This window comes from Polypterus senegalus, chromosome 1, assembly GCF_016835505.1.
Source record: "Polypterus senegalus isolate Bchr_013 chromosome 1, ASM1683550v1, whole genome shotgun sequence".
NCBI classification, from domain to species: Eukaryota; Metazoa; Chordata; class Cladistia; order Polypteriformes; family Polypteridae; genus Polypterus; species Polypterus senegalus.
Window position 1 is genome coordinate 60,107,231 of NC_053154.1, and position 21,096 is coordinate 60,128,326.

At 35.7% G+C, this 21,096-nt stretch overlaps 1 protein-coding gene across 1 annotated transcript in view; it reads left to right on the forward strand.

Annotated features, from left to right (window-relative positions):
- The first annotated feature begins 665 nt into the window (after nt 1-665).
- The window catches only part of rcn1 (reticulocalbin 1, EF-hand calcium binding domain), a 34,581-nt gene continuing 14,150 nt past the window's right edge, over nt 666-21,096 (forward strand). Inside the window, exons 1-5 of the mRNA XM_039749625.1 lie at nt 666-895; nt 1,032-1,281; nt 10,447-10,640; nt 12,100-12,278; nt 14,961-15,021. Of these exons, the coding sequence (XP_039605559.1) occupies nt 1,061-1,281; nt 10,447-10,640; nt 12,100-12,278; nt 14,961-15,021 (655 nt within the window). The 5' untranslated portion in view covers nt 666-895; nt 1,032-1,060. The remainder of the gene's footprint in view (nt 896-1,031; nt 1,282-10,446; nt 10,641-12,099; nt 12,279-14,960; nt 15,022-21,096) is intronic.

The following is a 21,096-nucleotide window of genomic DNA, read 5'->3' on the forward strand; positions in this document are numbered from 1 at the left end:
CTGCAAGTGTCCCATCTAGACCCAATGTGCCCAGGTATTGGGTAAGTGGTTTAGAAAGTTACTTTTGATGACTTAGAATACATTTCATTTATGAATTATGACTAACAACTGAGCCAAAGGTGATTAATTAAAAATATACCGTACCAATTTTCTAACTTGCATATTTTCAATACCAAAGAAACTGAACTTGACTGAAAGCACTTTAACGCGTGCGGGACTTAACGAGGATTAAACTTTGTTAAAGCCATATTAGGGGCCAACACAGGAATACAAAGAATGAGGCAAGCAGATTTAAGCTTCTGTGAAAGTGGCGTACCAATCTAAATGCAGATGGTAATGAACTACATATCCAAAATTGAATCTGTCCAGTGCATTTACCAACTCGACAAGATCTGGCACTGAACAAAATACAAACAGGATAACGATATCTTCCCTAAAACAACTGCTCCAAGGCAGAATTTGAAACTTTTCAATTCATTCCATTTTTTTTTTTCGCTTTAAAGATCGTAAGCTTTTTTAAGTACCTGCCACGAATCACTCTGAATTTAGCTTAAACATATGAGGGCTATTTCCAGAAGCTCCACGTGTGATATCCAAAATTCGTTGCCACATAAGGAAGAGACAAAAATTCCACTTCCTGCACAAATCCTTGCAAGAGAGTCAGTTTCCCAGAGACTAGTGTACGGCGTAAGCTTGCAACGTGGCGCTGGCTTTACTGTCACTTTCCGGCGCTGCAAACAAGCCAATAGCAAGCCTTGTTACGCTTCGAGTTGAACTCAGTTTTTATGTTTCGCGCAACGCGAGTGGCCGAAGGTACCACTTGAAGAATTTCTGGAGTTAGTGCCTTTGGTTGAAACTGATAGCGGTCAGCCGGCATCTTTCAAAAAATCAGTGTGTAAGTGAGATGTGTTATTGCTTGTGATTCTATAACTTTAATCAGTGGTTTACCTTTATGATTATGGCTACGTTGCTTTTTTATACATCGCAAGTTGGGGTGCCTAGTTAACTTTTTTGAATTCGTATCTTCACAGATTTAGAAGCCAGACAGTATAACACTGCAATGGACCTGCGTGCCTTTACGTGCTTGTTATGTGTATATGCTGGAGTGATCGTTGCGAAGCCAACCTACAAGAAAGAGAGGGTCCATGTGGAACCCGAGCTAAGCAGAGATCGCCACGAAGACAACCAGAGTTATCGATACGACCACGAGGCCTTTTTGGGCAAAGAAGAAGCCAAGACATTTGATCAGTTAACCCCCGAAGAGAGTAAAGACCGACTAGGGTGAGTTGAGCACGCCTAACACGTGTCATGTTTACATTTATTTATTTATTACTGTTAATCGCTTAATTAAGCTGTTAAAATCGCTGCTTTTTGGAGTGTATGGGGTTACGTTTGGGCTTTCTTTTTCATTATTTCACTGTCACGTCAGTGCTTTCATACTGCAGATATGAGGACAGCTTATCATGTCCAAGTTCATGTATACTATGTTAAGTTGATGTTATATTACGCATTTATTTTCTTTATGTTCTGCCCCAGACGACGTTACCTGTTGTTTTCAAGGGGATTTCTTGCAGCTCATTGTTGTCTATCTAGTTTGTTACTTGGATGATGTAGTAAAGCCAGAATTTTTCATTTCTTATCTGTTCATCCCAAAAGGTGCTTGAAAAGTTGCTGCTTTGATTAGAATTTAACTTTGCTAAACTATTGTTGTGTTGCTTAAGATAACGCAGAAATGCAGTATAATACTATTGCCTTAAACTCGGTGACAACTAATATACATCAGATGCCTTTTTGTAACACAGTCCTACGTTCCGTTATAATTTTAGTACAAGACATAGGTAATTTTTGCAGTAATCGGTGTCATTTTAAATTCTCAAACATCCGTTTAAAACACAGAGCATAGTTGACGTGAACAAGCAGCAACAGATATCCCTAAATAAGGGAGGGGAGGAAGATTGGCTTTAATAAACACAACAACGTGGCACAGGAACTTTAGGGCGTCTCTGACTACAACATCCAAAAACAGCTCATCCTAGACGTGGCAAAAAGAACAGTACTTTATTTGATGCACTAAGATGTGTTATTTCATGAATAACTACAAGTTTAAACTACAACAAGCAAGGTTTATTAAAATAATTTTCACAATTTGTTAATTTTATATTAAAGTATGTTGCATGAGTGGTGGTTACATTTCCGCTAAATGTTTAACTTTGGCATTGAATGAGCATAAGGGCATTATTGCTATGAGGAGCAGTGTTGGGTCACTTAGTTATTATGTGGCAATGTCTACTTTTGAGAAGTACTGTTCTCCTGTGAAATTAAGGATGGGAATGCATGATCATTTCCAGTTTGCTATTATATATGGCACTGATCAGTACACAGTTTTCTTTTAATTAGCAAGATTGCTTCCTATGTTGTCCCTGCACCAATTCCATCTTTGTCTTTTTTATACATACATCAGTAGATAGAAGTCCAATATTTTATGTGCTGATATATTGATCTGTATGTATACCAGCATAAAAATAACTTTTTTTCTGCACTATTAATGAGTTAAAACAGAAATACAAGTAATACTAATGTAAGACTGGCGCACACAAGATAGAAAATATCTGTCAATGGGGATAAAAAGCAGAGAACTAAGGAAAGAATTCAACTGACTAAAGTTTTGCTGTAGCAAATTAATTCACAATCAGACCATTTGAGCTAATTATTGTTATTTATTTATTGGTTTATTTTGATGAGTTAATTTAGGGTGAAAAACCACATATGCTGCTTTCTGCAACTTCCAATTTGCATTTCTGATGTAATTTTAAAGAAACAAATCTAATGAGTAGTTTAAAATATCCTGTGTCACTTGACTTCAGTATACTGTTGTAATGCTAAGACCTTTAAACAGAAAACATAAATGCTTCCAAATTAATTCTAAATCAATATTACTTCAAAAAGAAAATGCCTTCAAGAGCTGCTAAATGCTACAATAAACCTAACAAATAATATAGGTTTAAACAAAAATCAGATAAAGTTTATCCATTCAGTTCAGTTTTGTGTTGCCTGGGCTGCACAGTTTGCTGTAAGAAAGCAGTTTCACTAAATATAACTTTATTTGCTAATTTGTATCAACCGTGTACAAGAGAATCATGGATATGTAATGTCAAGCTAGGCTGCTGAACACAAATATTTCTGTTATAACTGAAGTACCCAAGAAAGGAGATGGAATTGATTAGGCGAGAGAGGGTGGAGGGTAGGGGATTGGGAGGGTGGTTGGAGTGCCAATCCTGTAACCAACCACCAGGTTTTCACTGTGAGTTGGAGGACCTGCTTGCAGTGCCGGATGCAGATTAACGTCTTTCTCAGGATGAAGCGACAAACTGTAAACCTAAAATGATATGGATAGCTAGAATCATCACTTAGAAAACTCATTAAGAGACAGTTATAGAAAATACATTGTAAAACCAAGGTACATGTCAATCAAATTTATCCAATTTGCTGGATAATGATGATATTATTAGTATATCTCAGCTTCCAGGCTGATCAATGCTATGTTACGAGCAGAATCTAAAATGTCATCGTCCTTATTTGTTTTTTAATATAGTTAAATCTATTCTGTTTAATCATAGAAGTTTTAGCTGTTTTACATATTCTAAATATGACTATTTTTAATTCTAGTTAGAAACCCACATTTTTTAAAAGTTACATTCAAGGACCTATGCACCTCTTCATTATATTCAGGAGAATAATACCTTGATATCATTGGAGTCCAGTTGCAGTTATAGAAGAACTTACTGTAATTTATTATTTTCTTTGCTTCTTGTCTAATTTGTTTTAATTAACAATAAACTCAACAGTGCAATCACATCATTTATTAATCAGTCTATATTTATATATCACCTTTCATAGTGATGGTTATTCCACAGTACTTTATATAGCATGGTAAATTACAGATTAGTAAGTAACACATTAAAAAGCCACATAAGTACATAATTGTTACAAAATCTTATAATTAACTCATTGCTTAGTAACCACTGTGCAAACTTTTCAGAATTATGTGTAAAACAGCACAGAAGGCTTTTCAGGATTTAACGAAAGCTTTGCTCCGATATATTGTCTGCATTTTGAAAATTATAGTAGTAGGAGCCTTTTTTAGTAAGTAAATGTTTTTATTATAAGTATTCACTTAGCTATGTTAAAATATTTGGCTTATATTACTACACTATAGAGAACACATAAATAGATTATGTAAGGTTCTGTCTTAACCCCCTATAAGCTAACGTTTAAGTGGAATATGTTGTTTGAGTCAACACTTTTTCTGTTTTGCATTGCAAATTTTTTCTTGGTCAAGATTTTTAATTGTTTCACGTAGCTCTCTTACTGCTCAAGTAAAGTTTGTTCCATTATCTGAGTGCATGATTTTAACTTGTCCTCTTCTGCAAATGAATCAGCATATGGCATTGATATAAGAATCAGTGCCTAAGCTGTGTGCAATCTCGATGTCTACAGCTCTAATTGTTAGACAAGTGGAAATTACATGGTACCTCTTGACCAAAGTTCATCTTCTTTCAATTGAAGAGGACCAAAATAATGAACTCCTACATTGGAGAAAGGTGGTTGGTCAGGTAACAAGCAATCTTCTGGCAAATCTTCCATTTTTTGTTCACCCCCTTTCGTTTGTGTCTTCTGCATCTTGCACACTTTGAAATTATTTTTGTGATAATTGAGTTTGCTTGAGTTATCCAATATTTCTGGTATAACTGTGCAAGCATATAGTTGGGCCCACAATGTCCAATTTTTTTATGAGTCTGCTGCACTATAAGAGAAGCATTATGTCAACACTTGTGGAGAATTGCAGGTTGTTTGGCTTCTTCGGGCATTGCAGCTTTTTTGAGTCTGCCTTTGACTCTTGAGTATTCCATCTTCTATGACTGGGACAAGTTTGAAGATTTGACTTTTCTTTTTTTCAGGGGCATTTTTCTTTAAAGCCTTTAATTCTTCTGGAAATTCTTGTACTTGACTGAGGCGGATAAGCTCTGTTTCAGCTTTAGTCAAGTGTTCTGAAGAAATCGGGTTTGCTGTTAAAGTTAGTTTGTACTTTTTCATGTACTCTCTGATGAATTTTTGTTGTTCTGGGATATTTTCAGATTGACTGACTTCGAATTGAAATGTCTTTCGTTTTTTTAAGTGCAGCAGTATGTCTTTAAACTTAAGAAACCAAGCCACAGCTTTCTTTAAACATAGGCATTCTGAAAAGTAGATAATGGGTTTACACGTATGATCAGCAGGGGTTTGAGTTTAAATACAAAGTTGCTCTGGGCAAGTTGTGGCGCGTGGTGTGAATGTGCCAGTGTTTAACTAGATAGGTACGTATGGTAGACAGGGTGGCAAATTGGCTGGATGATCTAGCCGGTTATATTTAAGGAGTTGCCGGCCAGCAGGGGTCATCAATGGAACTAAAGGCGAGGTAGGGTTAAGCACTGCTGAGCGACTGGAGGAGCAGTTCTGATTTTGGTGGCTTTGTAGATATTATTTTGTGTGTATATATAGTTATATATCTCCTATTGATAATTTGTGGTGGAGGTATATACAGTGGTGTGAAAAACTATTTGCCCCCTTCTTGATTTCTTATTCTTTTGCATGTTTGTCACACAAAATGTTTCTGATCATCAAACACATTTAACCATTAGTCAAATATAACACAAGTAAACACAAAATGCAGTTTTTAAATGATGGTTTCTATTATTTAGGGAGAAAAAATCCAAACCTACATGGCCCTGTGTGAAAAAGTAATTGCCCCCTGAACCCAATAACTGGTTGGGCCACCCTTAGCAGCAATAACTGCAATCAAGCGTTTGCGATAACTTGCAATGAGTCTTTTACAGTGCTCTGGAGGAATTTTGGCCCACTCATCTTTGCAGAATTGTTGTAATTCAGCTTTATTTGAGGGTTTTCTAGCATGAACCGCCTTTTTAAGGTCATGCCATAGCATCTCAATTGGATTCAGGTCAGGACTTTGACTAGGCCACTCCAAAGTCTTCATTTTGTTTTTCTTCAGCCATTCAGAGGTGGATTTGCTGGTGTGTTTTGGGTCATTGTCCTGTTGCAGCACCCAAGATCGCTTCAGCTTGAGTTGAAGAACAGATGGCTGGACATTCTCCTTCAGGATTTTTTGGTAGACAATAGAATTCATGGTTCCATCTATCACAGCAAGCCTTCCAGGTCCTGAAGCAGACGTTGTCCTGGGGTCTTTTGTGACCTCTCGGATGAGTCGTCTCTGCGCTCTTGGGGTAATTTTGGTCGGCCGGCCACTCCTGGTAAGGTTAACCACTGTTCCATGTTTTTGCCATTTGTGGATAATGGCTCTCACTGTGGTTCACTAGAGTCCCAAAGGTTTAGTAATGGCTTTATAACCTTTACCAGACTGATAGATCTCAATTATTTCTGTTCTCATTTGTTCCTGAATTTCTTTGGATCTTGGCATGATGTCTAGCTTTTGAGGTGCTTTTGGTCTACTTCTCTGTGTCAGGCAGCTCCTATTTAAGTGATTTCTTGATTGAAACAGGTGTGGCAATAATCAGGCCTGGGGGTGGCTACAGAAATTGAACTCAGGTGTGATACACCACAGTTAGGTTATTTTTTAACAAGGGGGCAATTACTTTTTCACACAGGGCCATGTAGGTTTGGATTTTTTCTCCCTAAATAATAAAACCATCATTTAAAAACTGCATTTTGTGTTTACTTGTGTTATATTTGACTAATGGTTAAATGTGTTTGATGATCAGAAACATTTTGTGTGACAAACATGCAAAAGAATAAGAAATCAAGAAGGGGGCAAAATGTTCCCAGCGCCAAATAAGTATACAGTGGTGTGAAAAACTTTTTGATTTTGAATTTGGTGCAATTGTTTTTTTTTTCTTTTTGTATATACACACACTTATTTTTGTTCTTGTGCATTTTTTTGCTTTTCCTGTTGTAGGAGCTTCTTCAGCCAGAGATAAAGGAAGACTGCATTGTTGGAGTGTGCGTGTAGTTTTTGTAAATACACCATATTTTTCATTTTTTTGTTTTTATTTATGTTTGAAGAAGTGCCAGTGCTGAAGGACTGTGCCTTAAAGCCCGCCTGACACTACTGCGTTTTTTGTTGTATAGTACTCCTGTAAATAAACTTGCACCATTCACCCTTCAATTTTTGTCTGTGTCTCATCTCTCCACTGATCCTGTTCGGTTCATAAACTATCAGATGTCCAGAGGGTAGGTTGGGGCCACTTTTCCACTCCACGGGATATCACAGGCAGGTGTGACGTACTTCCATTGCGATGATTGTGAATGATCTCTCACCACTGTGATTCTGTTGGCAAGGTCTTGAATTGAGTGTTTTTGTTTGAAATGTATGTAGATTCTTGCAAGGGTATTTGAAGTTTGCTTTTTATCTTCTTGTCCATTTTGATAACAACGGTACTCTTTGACTTCCCCACGAGGAGTGAAAAGTGTTTTTCACCTCTTTCATTGGACAAAAGAAGATATATAGCAATGCCATATCTATGTTCACTGGTTCTGCAAAATGGTACATCTGGACTGACTTTATGGTTCCAAATCATGCAGGTATAATGCATCTATTCACATTGCAGGTAGCTAGTAACTGTAAGTCATCCATTTCTGAATGTGTTTGACTTCCACTTCTTTATCCCACCCACATTTCTCTTTGTATAAGTCTCTCCCGGAATCGAACCCGTGACCTCTTGATTCTGAGTCAGCAGTTCTTACCACAGCACAAGCCAAGCAGTCGTGTTGGCGTTGTACCCTAACCTGATTTCTTTTTCTTTGGTTATATTCTTGAATAAAAGCAGACTTTGTTTTATTAAATGTGTAACTTTTGTGAAAGTGTTTGATATTTGGACTTCAGTCATGACACATAATACACTCAAAATTTTGTAATTAGTATTATAACATTCAACAAATTTTCTGTTTTAGGTATGTGTTCATTTCTTGCCTGTCATCCTACATTTACATAGATCATTGTAGACACGGAATACACATGAAATGTCTTTGTTCCAAATAACAATATATTATTTACCCTATACAACTCTAGGCACTTCACACTTAGATAAACAGATTTGAGCTGGGAGAACTTTTTGCCCAAGTTGAGCTAAGGCGGTAGGGGGAATGGGAAAGCAGGCTGCTTACTGCTTGTGCTGATCAACACATTTGCAAAACAAAAGACGCTAATGAAGAGGTGCGAAGGAATTTAAGGTGGCTCGGGATTATGAGTTTTTTCATAGGCTTCAGGGATTCTAGTGTTAAAATAAGCTTTGCTGGCAGTATAGCTGGTGCTAAAAATCCGAGAGGTCCATAAACTAAGTTACCAACAGATGGGATACCACGCCTTGTAGCGGGCTTATTTTGTAACTTTATCTGAAATTTGAAACTGTTTGTTTCTGTGCACCACTGGACGCCCAGGGCACGTTCTTTTGGGAGCAAACAATGCCTTAATACTAAATCCTTTCATTCAAGAGCGCTGTCTTCTTCAGGAATGGACAATAAAACTGTTCTGCAGTTACTCACCCACTAAGTCAGGTGGAACCCCCCTCGGAGGCATAGAGCTTGGAGATCTTTTGCCAGGTTTATGGCTTGCTCTTCTGTTGCCAGTGACTTTAAGCAGTCAGCTACGTAGAAATTATGGAGCATAGTGTTAACGGCTTCCATAGGAAATGTATCTCTGGCATCTTCAGCTGTTCTGTGCAAATCATAAGAAGTACAAGTGGGTGAAAAAGTATCACCAAATCACTACCAAATGCTATCATTTTGAATTCTTCCTAGTCTTAACATAGGTTACCTTCATGCCACCACAAAAAAGCATAAATGATCAGTATCATCTGGAACTTTTACTTGGTAGAACATCGATTTAATGTCTGCTATTAATTCCACTGGCTCCTTTCTAAATCTTGTAAGGATGCCAATGAGTGTGTTAGTTAAGTCAGGACATTTCAGTAGTTGTTCATTAAATAAAGTCCCCTGGTGATGTGGAATGTACCATACCCTTCCTTCATTGCAGTTCAGGATTTCTTCCGGTACCTCAACAGCGTAATGTCTCAATAATGTCTTTCATGAAAGCTTTGTAGTTTTCATGGAAACCTGAATTTTTAATCAGTTTTCTTTTGTGCCCAATAGCACACTGTTCAGCAATGCAGCAATTGTCTAGCATTTTTAAACAGTAGTGGCCACCTGCCAGTCTTGCAGTTTCTGAAGCTATGTGCATGAACTCGATATCCTCCTGTGACATTTCTTCTTTCTCTTCACAGCTGTACTCTGGAACGTCTGTATTGTACTGTTGTTGCAACATTTCTTCTAGTTCTGTTATTGACACAAAACTGATTGAATGTTTAGGCAGCTTACCACAGTTCTTTGCAAAATCATCTGTTTCCTTATATGGCCCACCAACCATCCATCCAAGTGTAATCTTCACAACAGGAGGTCCACCTCCTCTGCTAGGTATGGTTTGCCACAGCTCAAAGACCTTGGGGTTGTTGTTACCTTACTGTTAAAAGAGCAACTTCAGAGTCTGTGAATGGCAGATGTACTTCCTCAAGATATGCCCACTTCTTCATGTCTTCTTGCCATGGAATATTTTATCGGTACAATGGAACAGAGACCTGTGTGTAACCTTTTGGCAAATCAATATATGCATTACCATTGAGACCACAGACATGAAAATCTTGTAGGATAGAGAACATTTGGTTAGCATTTTTGAATCATTGTTATAATTACTCATAGTTCTGAGGAATACCTGAGTTATTTCCCCATGAAGGTTTAACTTGCTCTGAAGTTTTTAAGGTCAAATTGTTACTGTACTACCAGGGTCTGTAAAAGCATATGTTTCTACTTACCTTTCGCTTTTCTTAGATTTTACCTTAACCGGGAACAACTACAGTACATATTCTTCTCTGGCTCCACAAAGAGGTCAGATTCTCTTCTCAGTTTCCTCCCCAGTGGATGTAACTTTAGTGGATATTGCTCCATCCTATTTCCTAATTAACTTAATTTATACTCTGTTCTACAGATGTAGCTAAGAAAGCTGTATATTTCTTTACTGGGGGTGAAAGTCTATACCACATTCTAGGTAGCTATAAGAAGCTGATATTCTGTAGAAATTAAGCAAAATGAAGTATTTAAAAGCAAACATTAACTTTTTAAAATTGGTACCTACAATGAGAAAGTTATGATTGCAGTGATTCTTTTTGTTTTGTGTTTCTATAATAATTTTTAGTATTGTTTTGTGATTTGCCATTGTTTGAATTTTCACTAATGTTATTGGCCTGCTTGATTTTGGGGACTGGGAAAAGACGAAACTCCAATAATGAAGAGTAAATCCAATACCTTTTGATTTTTTAACTTTATTTTACACTGCAAGGTAGCATTTTTTAATGTGTTAGTAACTGTTTTCTGTCTGTTTTTCAGAAAAATTGTAGACCGAATAGATAGTGATAACAATGGTTATGTCACTGTTGAAGAGCTGAAGAGTTGGATTAAAAGAGTACAGAAGCGATATATTTATGAAAATGTGGCTAAAGTTTGGTCTGATTATGATTTAAATAAAGACAATAGAATTTCTTGGGAAGAATACAAACAAGCCACATATGGCTACTACCTTGGTAAGAAGATTTTTCATTATAATAATCTACGTTGCTCAAAAGTCATTTATTGAATCATTTATATAATGGTTCTGAATTATTTATTTACATATGGATGGTTTTTCTTGTCTGTATGATTTATGCTGGTATTAATTTTATAACACTCACCACCATAGTAAGTACTGTAAATGTACCTATCAGAAACAAAGTTCAATTAAAAAAGTAGTTTTCACCATTTCTTTGGCCAAAAAAAAATATATATATATATATATGTATGTATGTATGTATGTATGTATGCATAATATTCTCAGCCAATCCATTTGCAACTAAATGCTGCTTAAATATAAATAATGTAAAAATGTGAACAATGTAATAATAAAACATTAATGAGCTATATGTTAATTATCCATTATTGTAATCAGGAAGCTCAAATTCCATAGACAAAAATACAAACTCAAAACTAAATAAAATATCCAGTGCAGTTTACTCCATAACTGATACACAAGCTTTGAATAATTCACACAAAAAAAGCTATGAATGCTGCTGTTTTAATATAGAACTTAGATGGTGTGAGATGGAGGGATGAGCACCTAAGCTGCATGGATGCCTGACTTCTGGTGTGATGTGAATTAGTTATTAGTGTAGTTATTTGACCAATGTCAAAGTCAGAGTTTTTTAGGGGTCAGGATAAGTATGCACAAGTGTATTTTGCAATTGGCAGGTCACTGCAGCTGTTTGGCCCCTTCTACCTACTGCTTGTCCTCTCATACTGTATGCAACAGAACAGCGAACATTATAAGAAAGTTTGCTGAGCAAGGACTTGTTTTGCCAGGGAGAAGAGAGGGCATATTTCAGAATCCACACATGCCTGGATGACCTCTTCATATACAGTTACATGTTTTTTCTTTAGATGTTGTACTGCTTCAGCTGTTATCCTAGGTAAAATTAAACCATTTGCATACATCAGAGTTAATCCTACTTGTTCCAAGCTGTTCCTTTTCTGACCCTCCATTGTTTTTGTTTTTTTTCTTCATGATTATCACCGCCAGGCAGCATAGGCAGTTTTGACCTAAACACACTTAGGAAGAACTCTGGAGATTTTATGGATTTTATTTAACATTCAGAAGTAGAGGAAAATCAATAAAAATTCTGAAAATTGTGATATTGGCCTTTGCAAATTGATTTTCCTTAAATATTGAATCAAATTGAATATTACATTTATTGCCCAGCCCTATATTACACAGCCAAATAATTTTACATCAAATTTTAATTTGTAGTTTAAATTAATTTTGATGTTTTTTTTGCTTTGTCTTCACCATTGTTTATTGGAAGGTCATAAAAATACCTTCATATTGACACTATAATAAGATATATTATGTCTCCTCATCATGAATTACAATTATTTGGATTAGAAATAAAGAGAAAACCCTGGAAAAATGATAACATTTCTTACTGTAAGCATATTCTTTTCATTAATTAGCAAATCCTGAAGAGTTCCAAGACACTAATGACCAGTTTAGCTTCAAAAAAATGTTACCCCGAGATGAAAGAAGATTCAAAGCAGCTGATCTTGATGAAGATTTGGCAGCCAGCAGAGAGGAGTTTACAGCATTTCTTCACCCTGAAGAGTTTGAGCATATGAAGGATATTGTCGTTCTTGTAAGTAATCATACTGTTTAATATGATTTAATGATTTTATGTTTCATATGATATGATTAATAAGGGAAAATCTATTTTCATTAAATATAAATTCCAGGGCTTTTAATATGTGCCATTCCTACCTTTGCATATAGTCTTGTGAAGAACAATGTACATCTTGCTTTAATTTTGTTGTTTCATGTACAAAGACATTCTAACAATCATTTAGTCCTCAAAAATCCTAAAATTAATTAATCAGAAGAAAATAACTGATTTTATTTTGTTATTATTTCTTCAACCAAAAATAAGCCAGAAGGCCAAAGCCATACTTTTAAAAAAAAACAGTAACTTAACTTATTTTCTGTATTGCATTGTACAGGTGAGTTTCTACTGTATATAATCCTCCTTATCCATCTACTTTAGTTCATTGATATTTGAGGACATTCATTTATGGTTAGAATTATATAAATCTAAGACTTGGTATTGGCTAGATAGTTGTAAGTTATCTTCTGGTTTGTAAAATCATGAAATTGGAAAGCAGTATGATTTTTTTTAAATAACTGTAGTCTTACAAATTGTAATACACTCTGTCCAGCCAGAAGACTGTCTTTGAGGCAAGTATCATGGGAATCTTGTGACACCTATAGCCTTAAAAGATACTATTAGAAAAGGTAGCCAAACACTTTGCCCAATTATATCAATTAATTATTAGACTGTTAAAAGTATTTTTCTCCGTTTGTTTTTACTGCATGTTCATTTTTCAGTAATTTTTCATTTTCATTTTTCATGTAATTCTTGAAAGTTCTGATTCTTTATTTAGCAAATACCTTTATTTAGAAGCCAGTTTACAAAAGCAAGTGTCAGTAAAACTGCAGATATCTGGAAAGAGAGCAGAGCATGACTATTTCAAGAGGCACCTTAACATAAGTAAACTGGGAGCAGTTTGGAAGTTCATGTTAGGTCAGCCTGCTTTTGCTGTGATTTCTAATGGGATAACATGCCGAGCTGGAGACACCAGGACACCCTGTCACCAGCAATAGTCTCCATCCTCTCCTAGGAAGCACCCGGATGCTCTCAGGCCAGCTAAGAAATATAATTGTTCCAGCATGTCCTGTTTGATCCAGGTCTTCTCCTATTGGAATGTGTTTGGGACACCTATAACGGGATTTGATAAGGGTCTGTCCTAACTGCATCACCTGACCCTTCTCAGTACAGAGAATCAAGGTTGCTACTTTCAGGACCTCTCATATTTGTAGGACTCATCACTTTGCCACTGAGAGTCCATGATCAGTGTTCCTGAATAAGAACCATTTTTTTGACACTGCTACTCATTTGCACATTCCTTCAGCAGCTACTTGGAATACATGACCATAGGTGAGCATAAGGATCTGTCTTGATTGGTAAATCAAAAACTTTCTTCAAAACTGTTTACTGTTAACATTTTGGTACAATATTGCCAAAACTCTTAACGGGTGCATCAGTTTCATAAGGCTAAGAGGATATTATCATTTACATACAGCAGAGATTAGCTATTGTAATGCTAGTTTGAATATTATTTTATAACATTTATATGAAAAGAAGGATTGAAAAAATTCCTTTTAAACTTTTATGGAAGTCGGTATAGTGACACATCTAATGAAGCCAGTTCTAGTTTTGATACTGTCTTTTCTGCATTAAATTAACTAAAGCAGTAGAACAGCCTTATAATAAAGCATCACAGTAGTCAATTCTACTTGCAACAAATGAATTCACTTTTCAGATCCTTTATTCTTAAGAAACATGAATGCTAAAGTTTCTAAGAATACCCTTACAATCTCAGATGTGGGTCAAACTAAAATTTGATTCAAGAGTACTATATTTGAAGAATACTACTTGCTAAAAGAGTTCATTTTCTTCTAATGGTAAACAGTTTTCATTCCTTAAATTTTTTTAGCTCATCAAAGCTGTTAATTATTGCCTTAATTGTAGTAGCATTAAGTTTAAGTTATAAGTACAGGCGATTGTCATCAACATTTGAATAACAGTTGGTGTTACAGTTGTAAATTATATATGAAAATGGTAGTATATAAAAAAAAAAAAGGTCTTGTAACAGGAACATTATGTTTAAATGCAGACAGGAATGAGGTTGTACTGTCTTCCGAGTTACAGTATGTATGTATTGAAAATGAGTTGAACATATTAGATGACAAAAAAAGAACCCTGTTTAATAATCCAAGTACATTTTCAATCCTGTGTAGTAGAGTGCAGTGGTAAATAGTTACCAAAGTTATGCTTAGATCTAAAAGGCATTGCATACATTGGAGGAAATTGCAATATAATTACATCTGATTAAATGCTATTATTAAGTCAAAGTTATTACTACTGATATTTATATAGCACTGATTCATATTGATTAAGGTAGCAGTTGTTTTAAATAAAGTTTATAAAATGCAAGGAAAGTATGCAAACTAAATAGAAAAATTGGTTGAGTTAATAAGAAAACGTACTGTTCTCTGAAGCAGTAAATCCTACATACTCTTTCAAGATTATGTTCTAATGCTTACTATAACAAATACTTTTTCAGCTTTTGGACACCAACTTAACTATAAAGATTGACATTGCTTGTTTCTTCATGAGGGCAAGATTACATTTTGGATAAGAGTAAGTTTATTTGGTAACTGTTCTACTGTGTGTTTTTTAAAATTGTTGTGATGTATTTCTTAGGAAACTCTGGAAGATATAGACAAAAATGGTGATGGATATGTGGATGAAGATGAGTACATTGGTAAGCTATGATTGGTACCACTTTATTTTAATAAAGATGTGTTGCCTAATGTAGGTCACTGACAGCAGCAAAATAACATTTATTTATATGGCACATTGTATTGCAAAAAGTGTAACTCAAAGGGTAACAAGTAAAGAAATTACTTAAAATTACCAAAAAAGCTAAAGAAAAGGTAAATGCATATACACAGAACAAATAAATAATAGAAATGGAAGAGTACTTAAGCATAGCTTAAATTACTATTAAACAAAGAGTGTTTAAGTCTCTAATGTTTATGGTATTAAAAAAAGAATCCAAAGCTATTGTCAGATGGCTGGTTAGGAGAGGAAAACAATTTTTACAGCTGGAGAAAATAAAACAATAGAGGTTGAAAGGCCAAAACACTACCCAGTCCCCACTGGGCATTCTACAAACCCTAAATGTGATGAAGTAATTAGTTATTTTTATGTTACACCGTACAAAAAGTTGGATGCCATAGGTATTGCCAATAGTTGGAGTGTCTACATTCCTTCTGAAGTCAAAGGCTACAGTTTAAAAGAAACGCCTTGTACAGTCTTTTCTCTTTATCCATGGAGGTGTGGAAACCACAGAATCTGCAGCATTGATCCTATGGGAAAAATGGGGTTAAGGTTCAGGCAAGATGCCAGCTTGGGAAGAGGACCAGTCGGGGGGAGATGGAGTCTGGCAGATATACCATTCTCCTTGCTGTTGCCCCTTGAGGTTTGGTAATGATCCTTGCACTTCTTCACTTACAGAAACTTTATTACAACTTGTAATTCTTTTGTAGTCGAGTTCAATTGATTTCAAGTGACTCTGCTAGATGCTATAAGGAAAACCGCAAAACAAGATTCTCCCTCTAGACCAATTGCAAAGATAAAAAGTAGCGAGATCCTTACAAGTCTCCGAGTGTGGGAGCATAGCAGAAGTTTGTTCACATTTAACATTGAGTGTGTAATCGATGGTGAGATCGGCAGCCTTGATGTCTCAGGCCAACTGGTTGTGGCCGACGGCGACTGCCAGCATGAAGTTCATCTAATACCTTTACTTTTTTACTAAGCTGCATCTCTGACTTTACACACTTGGTCTTAGAACCTAAATGATTTGCATTATGATCTGGTGGCATAATTGCAACAAATGTATGGGCAGCTGTTTTTTCTGTAACAGTAGTGTGAACAAGACCAGTGAAGCATCTAGTAGGATACTAGACACTCCATAGACTTGTGTGCATCACACAAATGAGCACGGTTGCCAACATGAAAGTAAAAATGAGGCGACTAATAAAAATCATGTGAGTACTTGAAGTGGCAAAAGTTATCGCCCAAATATTGAGGATTGACTATACTTCATTATTTTACTTGAATAGTTGTAAAAACATGGGTTACTTTATCAAAATGAGAATGTTAACTGAAGCTGTCAAATTAGCCGGAAGATAAGATTTGAATGTTCAGATTAAAAATAAGTATATGTTGGAATACATTTGAACTTAGGTTAATGATTCTGGGTGTTATAAAAAAAAAAAGTTTGGGAACCCCTCTCAGCCTGCATAATAATTTACTCTACTTTCAACAAAAAATATAACAGTGGTATGCCTTTAATTTCCTAGGAACATCTGAGTACAGGGGTGTTTTCCAAACAAAGATTTTTAGTGAAGCAGTATTTATTTGTTTGAAATTAAATCAAATGTGAAAAACTGGCTGTGCAAAAATTTGGGTTCCCTTGTAATTTTGCTGATTTGAATGCATGTAACTACTCAATACTGATTACTTGCAACACCAGATTGGTTGGATTTGGTGGAGGTTCCATCATGCTGTGTGGCTAGTTCAGGGACTGGGGCCTTTGTTAAAGTCAGATGAATTCAAACCAATATCAACAAATTCTTCAGGACAATGTTCAAGCATCAGTCACAAAGCTGAAGTTACGCAGGGGTTGGATATTCCAACAGACAATGACCCAAAACACAATTTGAAATCTACAAAGGCATTCATGTAGAGGTACAGTGTTCTGGATTGGCCGTCACAGTCCCTTGACTAGAATATCATCGAAAATCTTTGGGATGATTTGAAGCAGGCTGTCCTTGCTCGACAGCCATCAAATTTAACTGAACTGGAGTGATTTTGTATGAAAGAATGGTCAAAAATACCTCCATCCAGAATCCAGACACTCATCAAAGGCTATAGGAGGCGTCTAGAAGCTGCTATATTTGCAAAAGGAGGCTCAATTAAGTATTGATGTAATATCTCTGTTGGGGTGCCCAAATATATGCACCTGTCTAATTTTGTTATAATGCATATTGCATATTTTCTGTTAATCCAATAAACTTAATGGCACTGCTGAAATACTACTGTTTCCATAAGGCATGTCAGATATTAAAAGGAAGTTACTACTTTGAAAGCTCAGCCAATGATAAACAAAAATCCAAAGAATTAAGAGGGGTTCCCAGCCTTTTTCATATGATTGTATGACCTTTTTTTTTTTATTTATAATTTGTTGTTATGGTAATGACTGCAATAGTGGTTACAGCTGAAACAAAAACCAACAGCGAAAAGAAAAAGAAAATCGTAGTAGTACTCTAGTAACAGTTTTTTTTAAATATAACAGCAATCAAAATCCTGAGCAGGTGTACCCTAATAAAAGGGAAACATCTGCACCATCATCTTGTTTTTAGTCTAGTACTTTTGGCTGGGTGCACAAATTTTTGTACTTTTTTTTTTTTTGACTTACAGTGCGTCTGCAAAGCATGATGTTGTGTGGGTCCTGCTTGTAGCTCTCAGCTGGTGTCTCAAGCTACAGACATGTTGTAACATATATCTTCCTGTTGTATGGACAGATATTGGGACTTTGAAGCATGGTTGGAGTGGAGCACAGAGTAAAGCACCTTCAGTGAATGCACAGAGCACCTCCTTAGGATGAGTTGAGTGATAGGTTTGAGACATAGTGCTTTCGTGACAAAAAGCTGGGCGATTTAAGATTTAGAGGAATATGGGTTAGTTAGTAAGATAGTAACAGGGTGACTTGACTTATTTTTGGAGATGTTCAAAGGGCAGTGACAGGGTAATGTTTATATTATGGCATCCAGAATAAAAAAACAGTTGGCTCCTGTGGACTTACCCAGAAAAACAGAATAATTAAGGTATCAATTTAAGGTCCGCATAATCTGTCTACTTTCTCTTTTACAGATGCAACAATATTTTAATAAAAGTGTCTTGAATATTTTTAATTACTCCTCGTTTTTAAGGCATAATGTGTCAAAACAGCAACCAGCTCTTTAAAGTGGGGATTTTGAGGTATTGTAATAAAAGGAAGATCAGAATTATGACAAGTTATTTTCCATTTGCTTTAATGAAAAGATTTTAGCATTAAATGAACAGTCCCCTTTCCTTTTTCTTTTCTCTGTGCCCATTAGACTATAAATATAACACAAGGTCATGTTACTTGCAGAATGTCTGAGATCATTCTGTACTTATGAGGTGTATCAATAGGAGGGATGAGGCAGAATATAGGAGTCAGGTGGAAAAGTTTGTTTCTTTGTACAGAAAAATTGTCTGCAACTTAACATTAGCAAAAACAAAGGAACTGGTTATTTATTTTCACCACTCCAAAGAGCCTGTATGTCCAGTCTGCACAGGGAGTGAATGTGGAGGTGGTGCACACCTGCATGTATTTAGGTGTCCACATCAATGACAGGCTGGACTATTCTAGTAAAACAGATTAAATATATAAGAAAGGACATAACAAGCTCTTTGTCTTAGGAGACCGTGTTCCTTTAATGTGGGTAATGACATTCTACAACTCTTTTGATGGCCACTGTGATTTTTTTTTTTTATTTGTGGTGTGCTGGGCAAAGTGAGTTTTGGGATGCACTCGGTATCTCCTGGAAGTAGTAGTGAAGGAGAGAAATAAAACAAAATTAAGAACCATTTTGAACAATGTTGCACATCCTCTCTCTGACACCCTAGTATATATATTGTCTGTCTTTATATTGATTTATTTAATTAGTTTCTTTAAAAACTAAATTTCTCCTTAGGAACAAAGTTCTATCCATTCATCCATCCATTCGTCCAAATACTTTGAGGGCACTGGAGAAGCATTTAGATAAACTGCTGTAAATACACTTGTAGACCAAAGTGCAGATTAATGAGATAGAAAAGAATGAAAAGGAGTTTGGCTGTAAATTATTCTAATGAAGATGATCAGCTAACCATTCAAAATTACCAAAAGAATGATCATTGAAGTGCAGCACAAAAACAGACCTGTGAAATACTGGAGCTTTGCATAGCGTATCTGAAGTAACTCAATGCCAAAACTACTGTGGATAAAACAAACCACGGTTGTTTTACAACTGAATGTCTGCTGTTGCCTTTGACTAAAGCCTTTGTTAAATAAATTTGAATTATATTCAAATAACAACTGTTAACTGTCTGGATAGTGGTGACATTGAAATACTGTTTTGAAATATAATAAAAGAATTTCGCTTTTATAGTGTTAATGAGTTAATGTCCATGAAAGGCATTGTGTAATAATCAGATTATATTTATGAAGGATGTAGTGTGTTAGTGGTTTATCTTTTTTTATTATTCTACACATTGTATGTGTCTTATGAGTTTAAGAGTACTGCATATTACATACTTGAATCTTTTAAAGTGACAATATTTTCGATATTTTCACCACACTAGTGGATTACAGTATACATCAAATGAAGACAATGTTTCAGTAGTTTCATTTCTATATACAAGCCAGGAAATTACCAGGTTAATCATCACAGATATTCAATTGGATATGTTTATTCACATATACCACAGTGACTTAGTGATTTCCTGGATCAACAGAGCTCATGGGCATAAATCTCTTTTTAGGTAGGAGGACAGAGACCTATAGAATCATATTAAAAATTGGGGACTGCTAGTGCTGCAGTTGTGTTTATGCTTGGTTAAATGAAAATTTGTTTGTGAGCAGCACTAGGTCAGGTACAGCATTTATTCCATTTTCTTGAATTATTTTTAAAGCAAGGCCTTTTAATGTGAATCATTGTATTTGAGACAGTAATGCATTGCTTTAGAAGTAGCTGAAGAAGAGCAGAGATGATATGAAGCAGTAGATATCTGAAAAGGCTGGCTACTGTGTTTTTACTATTCACCAATGCTTTAGTTTTGCTTTTGCTCACTTCTTTTGAAAACCACCACTTATAAAGTGAATAACACACTCACACTGCTTCATCTGGTGGCAGGAGGACTTAGAAACCATGACTGATTTACTTGCATAAACATCAATGGATCTTATTTGAGGACACCAAGATATTTGGCAAACTTTAGCAGGCTATTTTCTACACACTTCAACTCCAGTAGATTCCAGGTATACTAATCAGAAGAAATGCATAAAGGCAAACTTTTTTTCCCCCACTGGAATACCTTTCTTTTAATATACAGTATACAATATATATATTTTTTAAGAGATTTGTAATTGAGCCAAAACCCAAGTGTTGTTACAGAGATTGAGCCTGTCCTGTTGTGATGTACATTTTTGAGTGGGAGAGAGATCTATATTATGAGAAATATTCACTTGCCTTGATTTTTTTGAGTTAAAGCTAAAAAAGTCTGCACAAGGTAGAATTAATGCAGTAACAGTTACATATGAGAAAGCAATACATTAACTGCATAAATACTAGTATTTAAATTTTCTGCCACAGATATTCGGTAGACTGTAATGCATTAAGTTTGGGCTTTAGTGTCGTCTAGTGGTGCTCTGTCTTAACAAATGATTCTTTTCCCATGCTTCTCCATTCGTCCTGAGCTTGATCTGACTGGTGATGTCCTTTCTATATACTTGGCATTAAATGTGTTACTTGTTCTAATGTGTAATTTAGCTATCTTTCACTGCCTGATGGGTAGTTTTCTGGGCTTGCAGCCAAATTGAAGAGCAGCACATGTGGACATAAAGGCAGAAAGCAAATTTTGCTTGACTGCAGGCTAAATTCACTTGCAAGCGTCAATCAAAGCTGACCTATTTGACATTCATGGGTGTGTGACTGTGCATAGCAGACTCTGCAACAGGTCCACATGATATTTAAGGAATGTTTCA